General features: G+C 38.0%; 1 protein-coding gene across 2 annotated transcripts in view; it reads left to right on the top strand.

The window, feature by feature from the left end:
- The window catches only part of SLC25A26 (solute carrier family 25 member 26), a 142,218-nt gene that overhangs the window by 3,743 nt on the left and 123,061 nt on the right, over positions 1-15,414 (top strand). For both annotated transcript variants that reach the window (XM_007192415.1, XM_007192414.1), the window contains exons 2-3: positions 8,648-8,804; positions 11,982-12,091. In XM_007192415.1, coding sequence (XP_007192477.1) covers positions 8,648-8,804; positions 11,982-12,091 — 267 coding nt within the window. The remainder of the gene's footprint in view (positions 1-8,647; positions 8,805-11,981; positions 12,092-15,414) is intronic.

The following is a 15,414-nucleotide window of genomic DNA, read 5'->3' as shown; positions in this document are numbered from 1 at the left end:
TTGTAGAAGTATAGGGAAGCGGAAAAAAAAAAGAAACTAGCATTTAGTACAGTGTAATTTAAAACATTAAGATTGTATTTCTTTGTAAAAAAAAAGTATCAGAAGTAATTTTTAAGTCATATAACTTGCAGTACAGAACAAGTGTTCCTTTAATGTGGAGATTTTTGCTGGCACAGCTTGCTCTGGGACATCTTTGTCCTTTTCGTCACAGCCTCTTTCCCCGTATATGGTGATAAGTTCGCCTTCACTCACTTTCCTCTGGCTGCATGTCTAGAATCTCTCCAATGACAGCAGAGTTGATATTCCCACGGCCAGCTAATTCTTTTATAACTCCTTTTACATTTGACTTGAATGTCACTTTCAGTGTTAACCACTTGTCATTTATTTGCCCCGCTTTCATGTTTGCTGGCCAGTTCCCTCTTTCAATTATCCATTTTTGTGAAATGTCACCGTGGTCACTGTAATTCACCTGTCCTGTTTGAGGACTTGTGTTCCTTGTGGCAACTGAGATGCATGCGTTTCGGTGCTGTGCAAAGCAAGGCCTGCTTGTACTGTTTTTTTTTTTTTTTAATATTTTGTTTTTTCTTTTCTTACTTTAGGGAGGTGGTTCTGAAAAAGTTTCTTCATAATATTTGTGTCTTCTCACTGGACCTGCCCTTCTGCTGAGAACCACTGGCAGAAAGGGACTTGAGGGCAGTGGCATGGATTATGTTGCCAAGGCTTCTTAGGTGGGGTAAGAAAACAGAAGAAAAGATAAGAATGAAGTTGAAGGGACGTTTTCAGGGTTTTTTGCCTCATACCTTTCTTTTCTGGAAGGCAGCTTCTTAGTCTGCTTTCTGGAGTCAAGGAAGTTAGTATCTGCTGATGAAGCATTATCTCCATATCTCTAAGGGATTGGGAATTATGCTGCACATTCTCAAGCTCGCTTTGTGTGACTTGTTTCTTTTCGTCATTTCGGTCAGAGTGGGCAGGTCTTCCTTTTTTTGCTCATTTTTGTGTTGAGTAGGCAGTCTCCTAGACAGAGGTATATTCTCAATTTTGATCAATCAGTGGAGCATGCAAGGCACCCTTGGAGACCACCAGTCGTCTGGGACCACAATCGAGAACCACTGCCGTGATGGAGGCATTTCTTCTGTATTTCAAGTACGAGGAGATGGAGCTACCTTTCCTTTCTCATTTTTCTTTCAGTATAAGAGGGGGTCCTGGGAAAGTTTTAGAATCTGAAATTTAGCTGTAAATGACTTAATATGCTTTTGTACCACTTCCAAACCAAGTGCTGTGTGTTCAGATATAAGTTTTAAATATTAAAATTTTAATGGTACACACAGAATTTGAGTAACAAAATGCCAAATAGAGGGAAGATAAAAGTTGTACCCACAGTTTTTCCACCTCCACGAATCAGGTATTGTTACCTGTTTAACCAGACATATGTGTGAGCCTTTGCTCTGGTACTTGGGACGAGCAAGAGTCTCGAAGATACGGTCCTTGCCCTCAGGGGTGTGCAGTCAAGTGGGAGCAGACATTTAACAGAAAATGAAACAAAAATTAACCATGTAATTGTGCATGGTGATAAAAGGTAACCATTTACTGAGCACTTTAATGTGTGCTTATGCAATTTTTTCAGAGCAGAAATCATATGGTTACAATTTTGTCTTCTCTCTTTTTTTTTTTTTTTTTTTTGTATTCTGGTTAAAAAAAATAACCCATAAATTCACATCCAAGCATCATAAAGAAATTTGAACAGTAGTGTTTATCAGTTTTTTGAGTTTGATGCTGAATCGTTCCTGCACACGTCATGTGATTTGGTTTTCTGTTGTGTGAATCCGTGGGTGATTCTTGTCCAGGGGGGCAGAATTTGAGGAGAGCTTTTCATTCATTATTGGTAAGGAAAGACTTGAATTTATCGATTTTGTATATACATTTATAGTTCAGTTTAATATATGAATGCAATCTTCAGTCTTTGGTCAAGTCCTCCTTCGTCTTTCACATGGGTTTTAATATTGGCCGGTCAGAAATAGGGCATCAGCAAACTTGGAAGGATATTTACAGTAACATAACACTAAAAATGATAACTCATATTTATTGGTAATTGAGGCAGGCATTTTGCTAAGCATGTAACAGGCTCATGTAGTTGTATTTAATTCTCATTTAATCTCACTCAGTTCTCAAAAACTCTGTGAAGTATAGGTACTATTATTTTTCCCCTTTCATGCATGAAGAAATGGGGGCTTACCTAGGTTTAATAGCTTTCCTAGGGAGACCCAGTTGAGATTGAAGCCAGGTCTGCGTGTCTGATGCCAAAGCTGTAGTCTAAGGCAATATTTAATCTGAAAGAATTTCTGGAGAAATGGAAGAATACTCAAGTCAAATTCTAGAACCATTATTGTATTCCTGAGAATAGCCTTACCAAACAACACTGATCCTACACAGTCTTTCCCGTCAGGAGGTGATGAAAGGCAGAGGATTTCTGGGAAAGTCACCCTGAATATACCACAAAGCTGTCAGTGGAGCTGTGGAATGCCAAGAAGTATAGCAGCAGGTAACACCAGGTTTCATTTGTCCAGGTGCTATGGCAAACTGCCGCAGGACAACCAGAGAGTGTTTTGCTGCAGTTTTTCTTCTGAATGTTGAATCTTTCCATAAAGTGTTTTCTCATCATCTTACATTTCCATGTGATTCAGACCAACAAACAAGTGTGGAAGCCCTGCTCCATCCCAGGCACTGGGTTATATACTTAGGAGGGCCAAGGTCACTCACCTGGCTTCTGCTCTGAAGGATCTTGGTGTCAGCCATGGTGGTTAGTACTGAAAGTGAAATGTGAACAAAGTTATCCGGGGGCGTTAAGGAAGTAGCCTTTAATGCTGACTGGGAGACTGGGAAAGGCTTCAGGAGGGATATGGCGTTTGGTCACAGTCTTAACAATGAAATGGATTTTGGCAGGGGTGTGTGTGTGTGTGTATGTGTATGTATTTGTGTGTATGTAATGGCCGGGGGGAGCAGGGGGTCTGCTGGCTGTAGTAGACAGGAGGCAAGAGGCATTGGAAGGGCCTTCCAGGCTGAGAGAAAAACCTAAGCAGGAGCACAGAACTGATAAGTTTCCGGACGTTTTTGGGAAACAGAGTAGTCAGAGTGGACGAGGCTCAAGGTCAAGAGTGTGCCAGATGAAGCTGAACAGGTAGTTTAGGGTCTAGGGGTCGAGGTTCTGAGTTACCCCTTACTGAGTGCCTACTGTATGCCAAATGTGACCAGTGAATTCGGGTTGTTGTTTTTGGTTTTTGGTTTTTTTTGGTGAGGGAATATTAATTTGAGTAGCTCTACTTTTGTATGTTTGTGGTACTCATTGGGTACATGTAGTGCTCAAGTAGCAAAACTTGAACAATACAAAAATCAACAAGATAATAATAAAAATACTCCTCATCCCGAATGTTTTTCCACAGAGATGATAACTTCTAGCAGTTTGGTGTGTATGGTTCCAGACTTGTAATTATGCATAGACAAATAAATACACATTTCTTTGAAAGGTGGGATTATACAGCATATATTGTTCTGTAGCTTATTTGATTAAGAATATAACATGTTTCTGTATCAGCAAGTTCAGGTCAATCTCATTCTTTTAAAGGCTGTGTAGCAATCCGTTATTCTGATATAATACAACTTACTAGGTTATTTCCAGTTTTTACTGTTAGAAACAATTCTGTAGTAGACATTCTTGTATATTTATGAACTTACTTTTGTGGAAGAAATGTTTAAAAATAACTGGATCAAATATTTTATAGTTTAAAATTTTCATTTTGCCAAATTGTCCTTCAATAGATGATAATAATTTGTTTATGTTAATACCCATAACTATTTTCATATTTTTAATCTTTTATAATGTAATTGGGAAATTTAAAATTTTGTTTTTATTTGATCACTGATGATGGGGAAGCATATTTTCATAATTTTGTTGGCTGTTTATATTTTTCTTTTGGGAATCACTTGGTCCTGTGTTTTGCAGTTTTTTAAAAATTTGATGTACCTTTTTTAGGTTGCTTTGTAGTACCTTCTAAGATATGGTTAGTAACCTTTTGTTATAGTCATTAATTCATGTGTTCTTCAAATAGTTATTGAGAGCCTACTGTGTACTGGGTGCTGGGAACATACTGGTGAACAAAACAGGTATGGATCTTATAGTTTCGTGGAACATACAGTCTTTGAAGAAATGGTCAGATGCTCAACTACAGAATTAGAATTCTGATCAGTGTGTGGAAACATGAGGGTCTAAACCTAGACTGGGGGATTAGGGACACAGTCCTAGAAATGAGGAAAATCAGATGACTTGGAGGAAAAGAGAGATCAAGGTGGTTAAGAAGGTACCCAGCAAAGGACTAATGATGGAGTTAAGGGTGGAGAGGTAGATGGGGGCCAGAACTTCTAGAGCCTTGTAGGCTGTACTGTGATTTTGTTCTTCATCCTAAGGGCTTTTGGAAACTTTGAAGAGTATCAAGATGAAATTGAAATTTGTATTTTACACAGACAACGTTAGTGTAGAGGGTCAAGGAGCGCTGCGGGGAGAATGGATGGTGGAGGGGGAAGAAGGCAAGTGTCACAGGAAGCGGAAGCCACAGCTCTGCAATGAGGTGGTTAAAGTCACTGGTGGCCACTTTGTTGTGGAGGAAACTGAGAACGTCAGGGAGGGATGTTTCCCTGAGAAGCCATGTTAATGTTTTGCCTGGTTCTTTTTAGTTGTGGTCTAGGCCAGGGGCCTGTGATGATTTTGCTTAGTTAAATTAGATGGATGGTTTGATTTTGTGCTGTAGTTGAGCAGCAGTGAGTTTTTTTGTTTTTGCTTTGTTTTTTTCTGTTTTGCCAGCTTCATGTAATCTTGACTTTTTTCAACTCCCAGAGGAATTTCAAAGGGTCTAATTTCACTAATTATACACTTCCTCTCTACAGCCTGCCAGCACTTTTTCCATTTTTAAATTAAGGTGGTACTGGGTATTTTATCTATATGATATCAAGATCTCAATAAATTGTTATGCTATGGTAAGGCTTGCTGGTTATCTGGGTTATGTTCTCTTTCTTTGGATTTTGTCTAGTACTTAGGATTTTCAGTGTAAGCTACCATAAATCTTGAAACTAACCCTTTGCCTGATAACCTTTTTTTAAACATTTTTTTAATTTTTAAAAATATTTTGGCCACACTGCATGGCATGCAAGATCTTAGTTCCTCGACCAGAGATCGAACCCATGCCCCCTGCAGTGGAAGCACGGAGTCTTAACCGCTGGACTGCCAGGGAAGTCCCGCCTGATAACATTTTTGATAGTGATCATAAATAAAATTCTCAGGCTAAAGAAAAAAAGAAATCGGTAGAGTTCCTTATAATTCAGTTGATGCTGGCTTGATGAAAAATTATAAGCATTCCTTAAAGTTTTTGTTTAAATCTTAGATATGTTGCTATGTGTCTAAATACATAGGTAATTCTTAATCTTCTGTTACCATTTTTTTTCAGTCTCATGAATTTAAGTGACATTTGAGTTATAGAAGTTTGAAATCCACAGAAGCAATTAGTAACTCTTTTTTTTTTTTAAAGGATTTTCTTATTTATTTATTTATTTATTTATTTATTTTTGGCTGTGTTGGGTCTTCGGTTCGTGCGAGGGCTTTCTCCAGTTGCGGCAAGCGGGGGCCACTCTTCATCGCGGTGCGGGGACCGCTCTCCATCGCGGCCCCTCCCGTCGCGGGGCACAGGCTCCAGACGCGCAGGCTCAGCAATTGTGGCTCACGGGCCCAGCCGCTCCGCGGCATGTGGGATCTTCCCAGACCAGGGCTCGAACCCGTGTCCCCTGCATTAGCAGGCAGATTCTCAACCACTGCGCCACCAGGGAAGCCCAATTAGTAACTCTTGATTCATGATTTACTACATAAATAGATTCAATCATTTTATTCTCAGACGATAAGAATTCTGATGAAAGAAGGGCTGGAGAATCAATGCATGCAAAGTAGCCAAATAGATTAAAAGAGTAATTCGCTTATTGATTAAAATTTAGCAGTAGATAGCAAGCATCTCTCTGAAACCACTCCTAAGATTAAAGAGAAAATTAGAATGAAGTGCAGCTATTTTTAAAGAAACCAGTCATATCAGTCATTCTCACCAAGATTTTAGTTCTTGTGTTCTGAGAAGATGAAGAGGCAGGCAAAATATTTTATTACATACTGAATTTTATAAAATCCTTAAAGAATAAGTGAGAAGAATGTTGAAAAAGTTGGCTTTTTTTTCTTTTTAACTTTGCTACGTTACTTGTGACCTTTTCCCCTTGACTTAGAAAAGGCCACCTTTATATCCGGAAGGAAATCCCACATTGTCATTCCTTTCCTCCCACTTGTGGTCCTCTCCTGGCACATCTCTGTGTTCTTTTGGTGACAACTTTTTAGGTCATTTGCAGAGTATCCCGCATGGTCTTTGGGGTTCTGTCATGCCTTTCAGGCTGATCATATAGTATTAATGTATATGGTAATGTACTTTTCTTTTTCTTTTTTTAAAATTTTATTTATTTTTGGCTGCGTTGGTTCTTCATTGCTGCGCGTGGGCTTTTCTCTAGTTGCGGCGAGCGGGGGCTACTCTTCTTTGCAGCGTGTGGGCTTCTCACTGCGGTGGCTTCTCTTGTCGTGGAGCACAGGCTCTAGGTGCGTGGCCTTCAGTAGTTGTGGCTTGTGGGCTCTAGAGCGCAGGCTCAGTAGTTGTGGCACACGGGCTTAGTTGCTCCACGGCATGTGGGATCTTCCCGGACCAGGGCTCGAACCCGTGTCCCCTGCAGTGGTAGGCAGAGTCTTAACCACTACGCCACCAGGGAAGTCCCTATGGTAATGTACTTTTCTAGTGTACACTAATGTTTAATAATTACCTATGCTAACTAATTGAAAAATAGACATTATTGCATTTTTCATCAGGGTAATTTCATTTTTCCAATGAAGTCTTGCGGTGGTTTTACGGTGAGTGGCAAGTAGAGCAGAAACTGTTTGCTAGGTACTAACCTTTGTACCACTTGAGCATTCTGTAAACCCAAAGGATGGAAACGGCGGATTATTTTGAACTCTGCCTGTATGTTTAAATAGTACTGATTCTTCTTTTTCTGTGTCATGGAGTATATAGTTTTTAATGTCTACTTTTACTTTTTGAATAGGTAATATTTTCACATGGTTCAAAATCCAAAAGATAGGAAAAGTTAGCAATTCAGCTTAAAACTTACTATGTAGGAACCGTATTGAGAGTTGCCTCTTTGTAGTTCTTCTGTCTGCTTACTGTAAAATGGTGTTGATTCATATCTTTAAATGATGCCTTTAGACCTTGTGTGTTGACCTTTCTTTGACAGTCTCTGAGTTCATATTTTTCTGAGTCTCTTTTTCCTTTGACTAAGCTGTAACCAGTTTTTAAAATATTCTACATATGCTTTACTGTAATCACTAGGTGAAAACTTAGTTTTTAATCAGTTTTTAAAGTGCATCTTCCCCAAAGCAACATGGTATCTCTTGGGAGATGACTAGTTTGGGTCAGGTTTTAATGTCCTCTAGGAATTTAGCTCTTTTTTTTTTCCCTTCATTTATTCACTTAAATTAAAAAGTATCAAGGAATTTTCAAATATACACAAAGTAGAGAGGATAACATAGGAATCCCTACATGTGTGATTCTTAAAATATGGATCTAGGGCTTCCCTGGTGGCGCAGTGGTTGGGAGTCTGCCTGCTAATGCAGGGGACGCGGGTTCGAGCCCTGGTCTGGGAAGATCCCACATGCCGCGGAGCGGCTGGGCCCGTGAGCCACAATTACTGAGCCTGCGCGTCTGGAGCCTGTGCTCCGCAACAGGAGGGGCCGCGATGGTGAGAGGCCCGCGCACCGTGATGAGGAGTGGCCCCCGCTTGCCACAACTAGAGAAGGCCCTAGCACAGAAACGAAGACCCAACATAGCAATCAATCAATCAATCAATTAATCAATAAAAAAAAAAAATATGGATCTAGATTCACAAGGAGCATTACCATTTAGAATGTAAGTCTCAAAACAATTTTTTTCTTAATGCAGATTCACTACTCATTAGTTAAAAAGGCAAAAAATATAACATTTGGTGTAATTTGGAAAGATCACTGAGATAAATTGTCAAATGAAAAAAACAAGGTGCAGCATACCACCTTTTACTTAAAAAAAAAATGGTAAAATAAAATACATATTCATATTTGCTTATATATGCCTAAAGTAACTTGGGAAGGATACAGTAAGAAACCAAAAGTGGTTACCTGGGTTTTTAGGGACAGGGAAGGAGACTTTGAACTCTTTACCTTTCTGAGGTTTGTTTGTTTACTTTTTTGAACCCTATGAAATCATTAAAAATGAACTTGAAATTTATTTTAAAATTATTAGAAATCATTAAACATTTGTTTAAAACAGAATATGTAATATAAAATTTACAATTTGAAAATATATCACAATAATGGTTATTTTCCCAGGACAGTCTGTAGATTTAGGTAAGAGGTGTTTTGACTGTACCAAAGTAGTCTGTGGTATACTTTAAAACCATACTTAAAGAAATATGCTTTAAAAACTACCCCATCCCCAAAATGGCAGTTTATTTTATTGTAACCTTTTTTTTCTTTTTCTTCCTTTTTTTTTTAAAGGCTGGTGGGGTAGCAGGTGTCTGTGTTGACTTGATATTATTTCCTCTGGATACCATTAAAACCAGGCTGCAGAGCCCCCAAGGATTTAATAAGGCTGGTGGTTTTCGTGGAATATATGCTGGCGTTCCTTCTGCTGCTATTGGATCCTTTCCTAATGGTAAAAATTATATTGGTATTATCACTGCTTTATATAAAGCCAAGATAATGGGATTTATTTTCAGAATGGTATGTGGTCCAACCCTATATAGAATTCCTTATATGATTGATGTAATTGATCTCCTGAATTTATTTTCTATTCATTAATCCATTATTTTTGACTCAGCTGGTGCTATAGATTCCATTCTAGTGTATTTGTCATAAAAAAATGAGCAATCTTTAAATGAGTGGTTTTTGTTGTTGTTAAAACTCCTTGTTAGAATCCTTAAAGTGTTCCTGTAACATTGATTGTGATGTCTTACAGCAGTTCTCAACCTTGCCTGCATGTTGGAATCTCTTGGGAAGCTTTACAAAATACTTATGCCTGTGTCTCCATGAGAAGTTTAATTGGTCTGGTCTTTGCCTGGGTATCAGAAGTTTTTGTAGCTTCCCAGGTGATTCAGATATGAAGCTGAGTTTAATAACCACTGGCTTGGAGATTCTGGTGGAGCAGATGAACCTAAGAGGCATTAAATCTTTGTCTTAACTAAATTGCTCTCAGATGATGCAACCCATTCCCACTAACCTCCTCTTTCCATTGTCTTGCTTTTGTTTTGGTTTTGAAGTTGTGTGATTTATGACCCTTTTATTCTATAATCAGTATAATCTGTTTCATTTAATCCACCTCTTTTCAGATACTTATTTTAATAATTGTTTACTGCTGCTTTGATTGGCACTCAAAAGCAGACTAAGCAAACAGAAAACCACCACCATCAAACACACACACACACACACACGCATACACACACACGCTCACACTCTGACTCACAAAACCCCTGCTCCAGAAGATTCTTAAATTCTGGGGTTTGATTTCTTTTTTCTCAGTATATTTCATTAGAAATTCTTTCTTGTTAACTTGACGTGAAGATGTCCATCTGTATCCATCTGTGAGCATAACATTCACATAAAGATTTGTAGAGCAAATCTTTTTGGTCCTTTAGTTTATCTCCCCGAGCCATCCTTAGAGCAGCCAACTGTTTTGAGGTTATCCTTGAATTATTTTATGTCTCAATTTTCAGTAATTGATCATAGCAAGTCGCTATTGAGGACCCACTCCATGCCAAGTATAGCTCTATATGTGGGAGATGGACCTTGGTTCCTAAATTTGTCTGCATTGCAATCACCTGATGACCTGAAGAGATTTTTTTTTTTTTTTTTTTTTTTTTTAAAGAAAGTACTGCTGTCCCACTCCCAGAGATTTGGGATTTAGTTGGCCTGAGGTGTGGCCTGGGCTTTGGAGGTTTACAAAAAAAAATCCCCAGGTAATTTTAATATGCAGACAAGTTTGGGAACCTCTGAACTAGGGAATTGCAAAGAAATATGTTACTAAGTCCCTGTCTTTTGGTCATCCATTCTTATGATGCCTCCCTCATCACTGTAAATATTATTTTTTCTCTTACGTATTACGTAGGAATTGTTGGTAGATGAAGTATTAGTGATGGTCTGCAGGGTACATGGTGCTCCATTAAGCTCACAGGGCTGGTTTAGATTCTTGTCAGCAGGAGTTTACATACAGAATGTGGTTTTGAATTTTTGTATGTTTGAGAAAGTGGTGTTCTTCTTGCCCTGCTTTTCTTTTTCTTTTTTTGCCATCCACAGAACATCTTTGAATGGGAGATGCTGGGTCAAAGTGCCAGTGTTTCAGAAATGGCCTTTCTGTTTTTCTGCAAATTTTTGGTGAATTGAAACTTTTTACGTGGCACTTTAAACAATTTTTGCTATTGGTTAAGGTTCTAGTCGGAGTACAGTGCACCAGTGTAACATTCAGCGGTTTGTAGACTTTTTAGAGAATGTATTGTGCAGGGGTTATGGAAGGGACTGAGGGTTGAAAGAAGAGAGGAAAAGACCTGTATTCAAGACCCTTACTCCATGTTTAGAAGGGAATATAGAAAAACCATAGTTTTTTGTTTTGTTTTCACTCCTGGGGGGTGGAGGTGGGTGGGTGGAACGTGTAGCAGGTAGAACTTAGAGCTGAATGCGACTGGAGATATTCTAGCCCATTTAGTGAGTAGGCCAAAGTAGGAACAGCCTAAATAAGAATCACAAGTGGGAATTGGGACCTGCATTAACTATATACAACTGCTTGCATGGTCATTACTCATCCTGGGACAGTGTGCCTCCTCATTTGGCCTGCTGTTTGTTTGTTAGCCACTGAGGGGTGTTTACAAGCTTGTTGACTTTAACTGTGGAGAACTGATTTTCACTACCAAGCTCTTTTCCTGAGTGTTTCAGACTTTACTGTGACATGTTCAAATGCCCTTCGAAAGATGAATTTGCCATTTATTTATCTTTTGTGCCTCACCTTTTATGTGAGTGATGAACATCTTTTTATTAACAATACATGGCAAGTCTTAAAGCCTTCCTGTACAGCTAAGATTAGTTCATGGTGATAGGGGTAGCTTTTTAGAGATTTTGATTTCCAGTTTTAATTCAGTAGTTGATTGTTTCCTTGATGTAAAAGTGAGTTGATGTAGTAAAAAGTAGCCATGGTTATTTTGAGTAACCAGCAACAAAGCATTATGGAATAGATATTTTATTTAGTTAAGACATGTGTTTGCAGTTTTAACCTGTCTAGAAATCATTGTAGCTGATTATTTTATGACCATATATAAAGATATTTTGGATCACAGAAGTTCATATCCTTTTGTAAAAAACTTAACTAAAAAGTGTTAAGTGACTTATCAGTACAAATTGGTAAATGCCAGGTTAGCTGTTAGGCTTCCTCAGGGCAGGGATCATGTCATCTGCATGTTTGTAAGTCCAAAGTGAGGCATGTAACATGGGCTCAGTCAAATCTGCAAGAGTGAAGGGGTGGGGGTGGGGGAATAGTACATATTATTATTTTATCTTTATATTTATTTATAGCTATAAATATATACATATATAATATATAAATATGTACACATATATGTATATATTATATAAATAATATATTTATATTTATATTTTTAGAATTTATTATTTGTATTTATTATTTATACTTATTTATTTATATTACTTATATTTATTATTTATTATCTTTATCTGTTATCTCATAATTTAATAACTAGAGTTGTAATATTTTTTCAAGAAACATATCTCTTAGCAGTTTGCATATATATTTAAACTTTGTGAAAGACTGGTTTGTTTTAAATTTCAGCTGCTGCGTTTTTTATCACCTATGAATATGTGAAATGGTTTTTGCACACTGATTCGTCTTCATATTTGATGCCTGTGAAGCATATGTTGGCTGCCTCTGCTGGAGAAGTGGTAGGTAATAAGTTATGTGTATAAAATACTTCAGAAATGCAAAGTATGCAAATATCTTCAGTACAGGTATTATTTCATTTCATTTTTAAAAGACAATTGTTTTTTAAATTATGAAAGTCATATATCCCAATAAATGTAAATGGATTAAACATGATAGTTGAAAGACAGTCTATATAGGATGAAAGAAAAATCCAGCTATCTGCTATTTACAAGAGACACACCTCAAACATAATTATACAGAAAGAATAAAATTAAAGAGGTAGAGGAAAATATGCATGCAAATTTTGGTGGCTTCATATTGGGTCAGCATAATTGAGCTGGAACTCTATTTCCTAGAACTCCCTTTCCAGGAGGGTTCCAGGTTAGCCTGGCTACAAGAGAAAATTGCTCAAGATTTGTAAGGTGGAAGTAAAGCAGCGGTCGTGTTCATGCTCAGAAGGTTGGTGCGAGGTCAGGCACTGTTGCAGTTCATACACCTCATCACTGATCTGTTGGCTTCAGGCAGCAGTCAAGCCTCCAGCTCCTCCAACTCTCACTGGGTCTTCTCCTTCATCTTCTCTAAATTTTGAGTCAGTTGTGTGGGCTCTGTCATGAAGGGTGCCAATTTATGCTGTAGGTCACCCACATCATTGAGATTGGTGAGGGAGAATGTGAGTTCCAGTTTGTCCTTGCTCTCCCCCATTTCACATCCATGTTTCCTTCCTGATTGCATGCCTTCTAAGTTTCTGTCCCAACACGACATGCAGAAGCTACAGTTCTACATAAATTGCTTAACCAGCTCCCACAATTACTGTTTATATCCCTGTAATAACTTCTTATTCTTATCATTCTTAGTGGTTCTACTTCTCTGATCAACCCTAACTGATTCAGAAAGACTAGCTGAAAGAGAGCTGATAGTAATGTTAATATCAGACCAAGAAAAAAAAAAAAAAAGACTTAAAGCAAAAAACAAGGAGACCATTGTATAATGATATGAGGAACAATTCTCCTGGGAGATGTAGTAAACCTGAACCTGGACTAAATAGCATAGTCTCAAAATATAAAGCAAAATGTTGCTAGAATTATAATGAAAAATGAATACAGTTATTATCTTCATTGGAGTTATTCACATCTATCCGTAAAAGTCATAGGACCAGGCAGGTAACTTGTTAAGACCATAGAAGATGTGAACAACACAATGGCAAGAATGGTCTAATGGATGTGTATGGAGTTCTGCACCTAACTGCTAAAGATTATTCATTTTTTTCAAGCACACTTGGAACATTAATAAAAGTGTGTGACCCAGTAGTCCACAAAGCAACTTTCAACAAATAATGTAGAGATAATGTCATACAGATCATTTGGTGTCTGATTATAATGAAGTAAAATTGGAAAGCAATGATGAAAACACAGGCAGTCCATCCCTCCTATGTGTTTAAAAAATTATCTAACTCTTCTGTAAATAATTCATGAGCCAGTAAATCATAATGTATGTGGTAAAATATTTGTAATTAAAAAATAATACAGGAATACATATTTTTTCTAAACTAACACAGAGAAGAGTATAATACAAATAAGAGCTTTCCCACCCCCCTCACCCATTTACCTTTCTCCAGTCCCTCCTGCCTACTACTAATGGACAACTTCAATTAAAATTATTTTTGTGTATCCACCCAGAAATTGTCCTTTACTATTGTTACTTTCTTTTTTTTTTTTTAAAGGATTTTTTTTTAATTTATTTATTTTTATTTTTGGCTGCGTTGGGTCTTTGTTGCTGCACGCAGGCTTTCTCTAGTTGCGGTGAGCGGGGGCTACTCTTCATTGTGGTGCGCGGGCTTCTCATTGCGGTGGCTTCTCTTGTGGCAGAGCACGGGCTCTAGGCGCGCGGGCTTCAGTAGTTGTGGCACACGGGCTCAGTAGTTGTGGCTCACGGGCTCCAGAGTGCACGCTCTGTAGTTGTGGCGCACGGGCTTAGTTGCTCCGCGGCATGTGGGATTCTCCCAGACCAGGGCTCGAACCCATGTCTCCTGCGTTGGCAGGCGGATTCTTAACCACTGCGCCACCAGGGAAGCCCCTACTATTGTTACTTTCAAATCACATTGTCTCGTTTGTTTGTATGTATGTATGTATCTATCGATCTGCCTATCTCTCTATCTAGTCTATCTTAATAATCCCAGAACGTTGTTAGGGGCAGGGTGCATTAACAGGAATGGACAAAAAAGTGAAGAGAAGGGTCTCGGTTTATGTCTTTTATCATTTTGTCAAGTAGTATATATCGTTTTTCATTTAATAAAGTAGTGGTATGTATTTACATTAGGAAGTTAGAAAAATGAATCAGCCTTTATAAGATTTACATAAGAAACAATTGTGATATATTGCGGTTTTGTTTTCTGTGCACTATTTTCCTTTAGAAAATTTGGATGAGAATCTACAAACTGTTTTGTAACCTAATTTTCTTCTCTTAAGAATATGGTGAATGAGGGCGATGAAAGAGGGAGATTGCACTTTATGGAATTCCCTGGCGGTCCAGTGGTTAGCACTCTGTGCTTTCACTGCCGAGGGTGCACGGGTTCAATCTCTGGTTGGGGAACTAAGATCCTGTGAGCCGCATGGCACGGGCAAAAAAAAAAAAACAACAACAACAATAAAAAGGAGAAAACAACTAAAAAAAAATAATAACTGTTCTGAGATGTAATTCACATACTGTATGATTTATCCATTTAAAGTGTACGATTCAATGGTTTTTTGCTGTACTCACAGCTGCAGCCATCGCCGCAGTCAGTTTTAGAGCATCGTCATCGCCCCAAAAAGAAACCTCGTACCCATTAGCAGTCACTTCCCATTTCCCCCAATGTTCTCACCTTAGGCAACAACCACTGACCTACTCTGTCTCTATAGATCTGCCTATTCTGGACATGTCATATACATGGAATCCTACCAAGTTTCTTTCTGAGGTGATGAAAATGTTCTAAAATTGACTAGGATGATGGTTGCACATGTCTGTGAATATATTAAAAACCATTGAATTGTATCCTTAAAATGGATGAATTTTATAATATGCAAATTCTATCGTATTAAGCTGTTAGAAAGGAATAAGAAGAATATTATGAAAACCATATGTTAATAAATTTGACAAATTCTTGAAAGATAAAAACAAAAAAAGTGGAATCCTACAATCTGGTCTTCCGTGACTGGCTTCTTTCACTTACATTTTCAAGATTTCATCCATGCTATAGCATGTATCAGAACTTCGTTCCTTTTGATTTACAAATAATAATCCATGTTGTATAGATATACCACATTCTCTTTATTCACTCATCAATTGCCTATGTTTTTGATTTTCT

Source organism: Balaenoptera acutorostrata, chromosome 10, assembly GCF_949987535.1.
Source record: "Balaenoptera acutorostrata chromosome 10, mBalAcu1.1, whole genome shotgun sequence".
Classification (NCBI taxonomy): Eukaryota; Metazoa; Chordata; class Mammalia; order Artiodactyla; family Balaenopteridae; genus Balaenoptera; species Balaenoptera acutorostrata.
The sequence above is the reverse complement of the archived record's forward strand: the minus strand, read 5'-3'. Positions and strand labels throughout refer to the sequence as shown.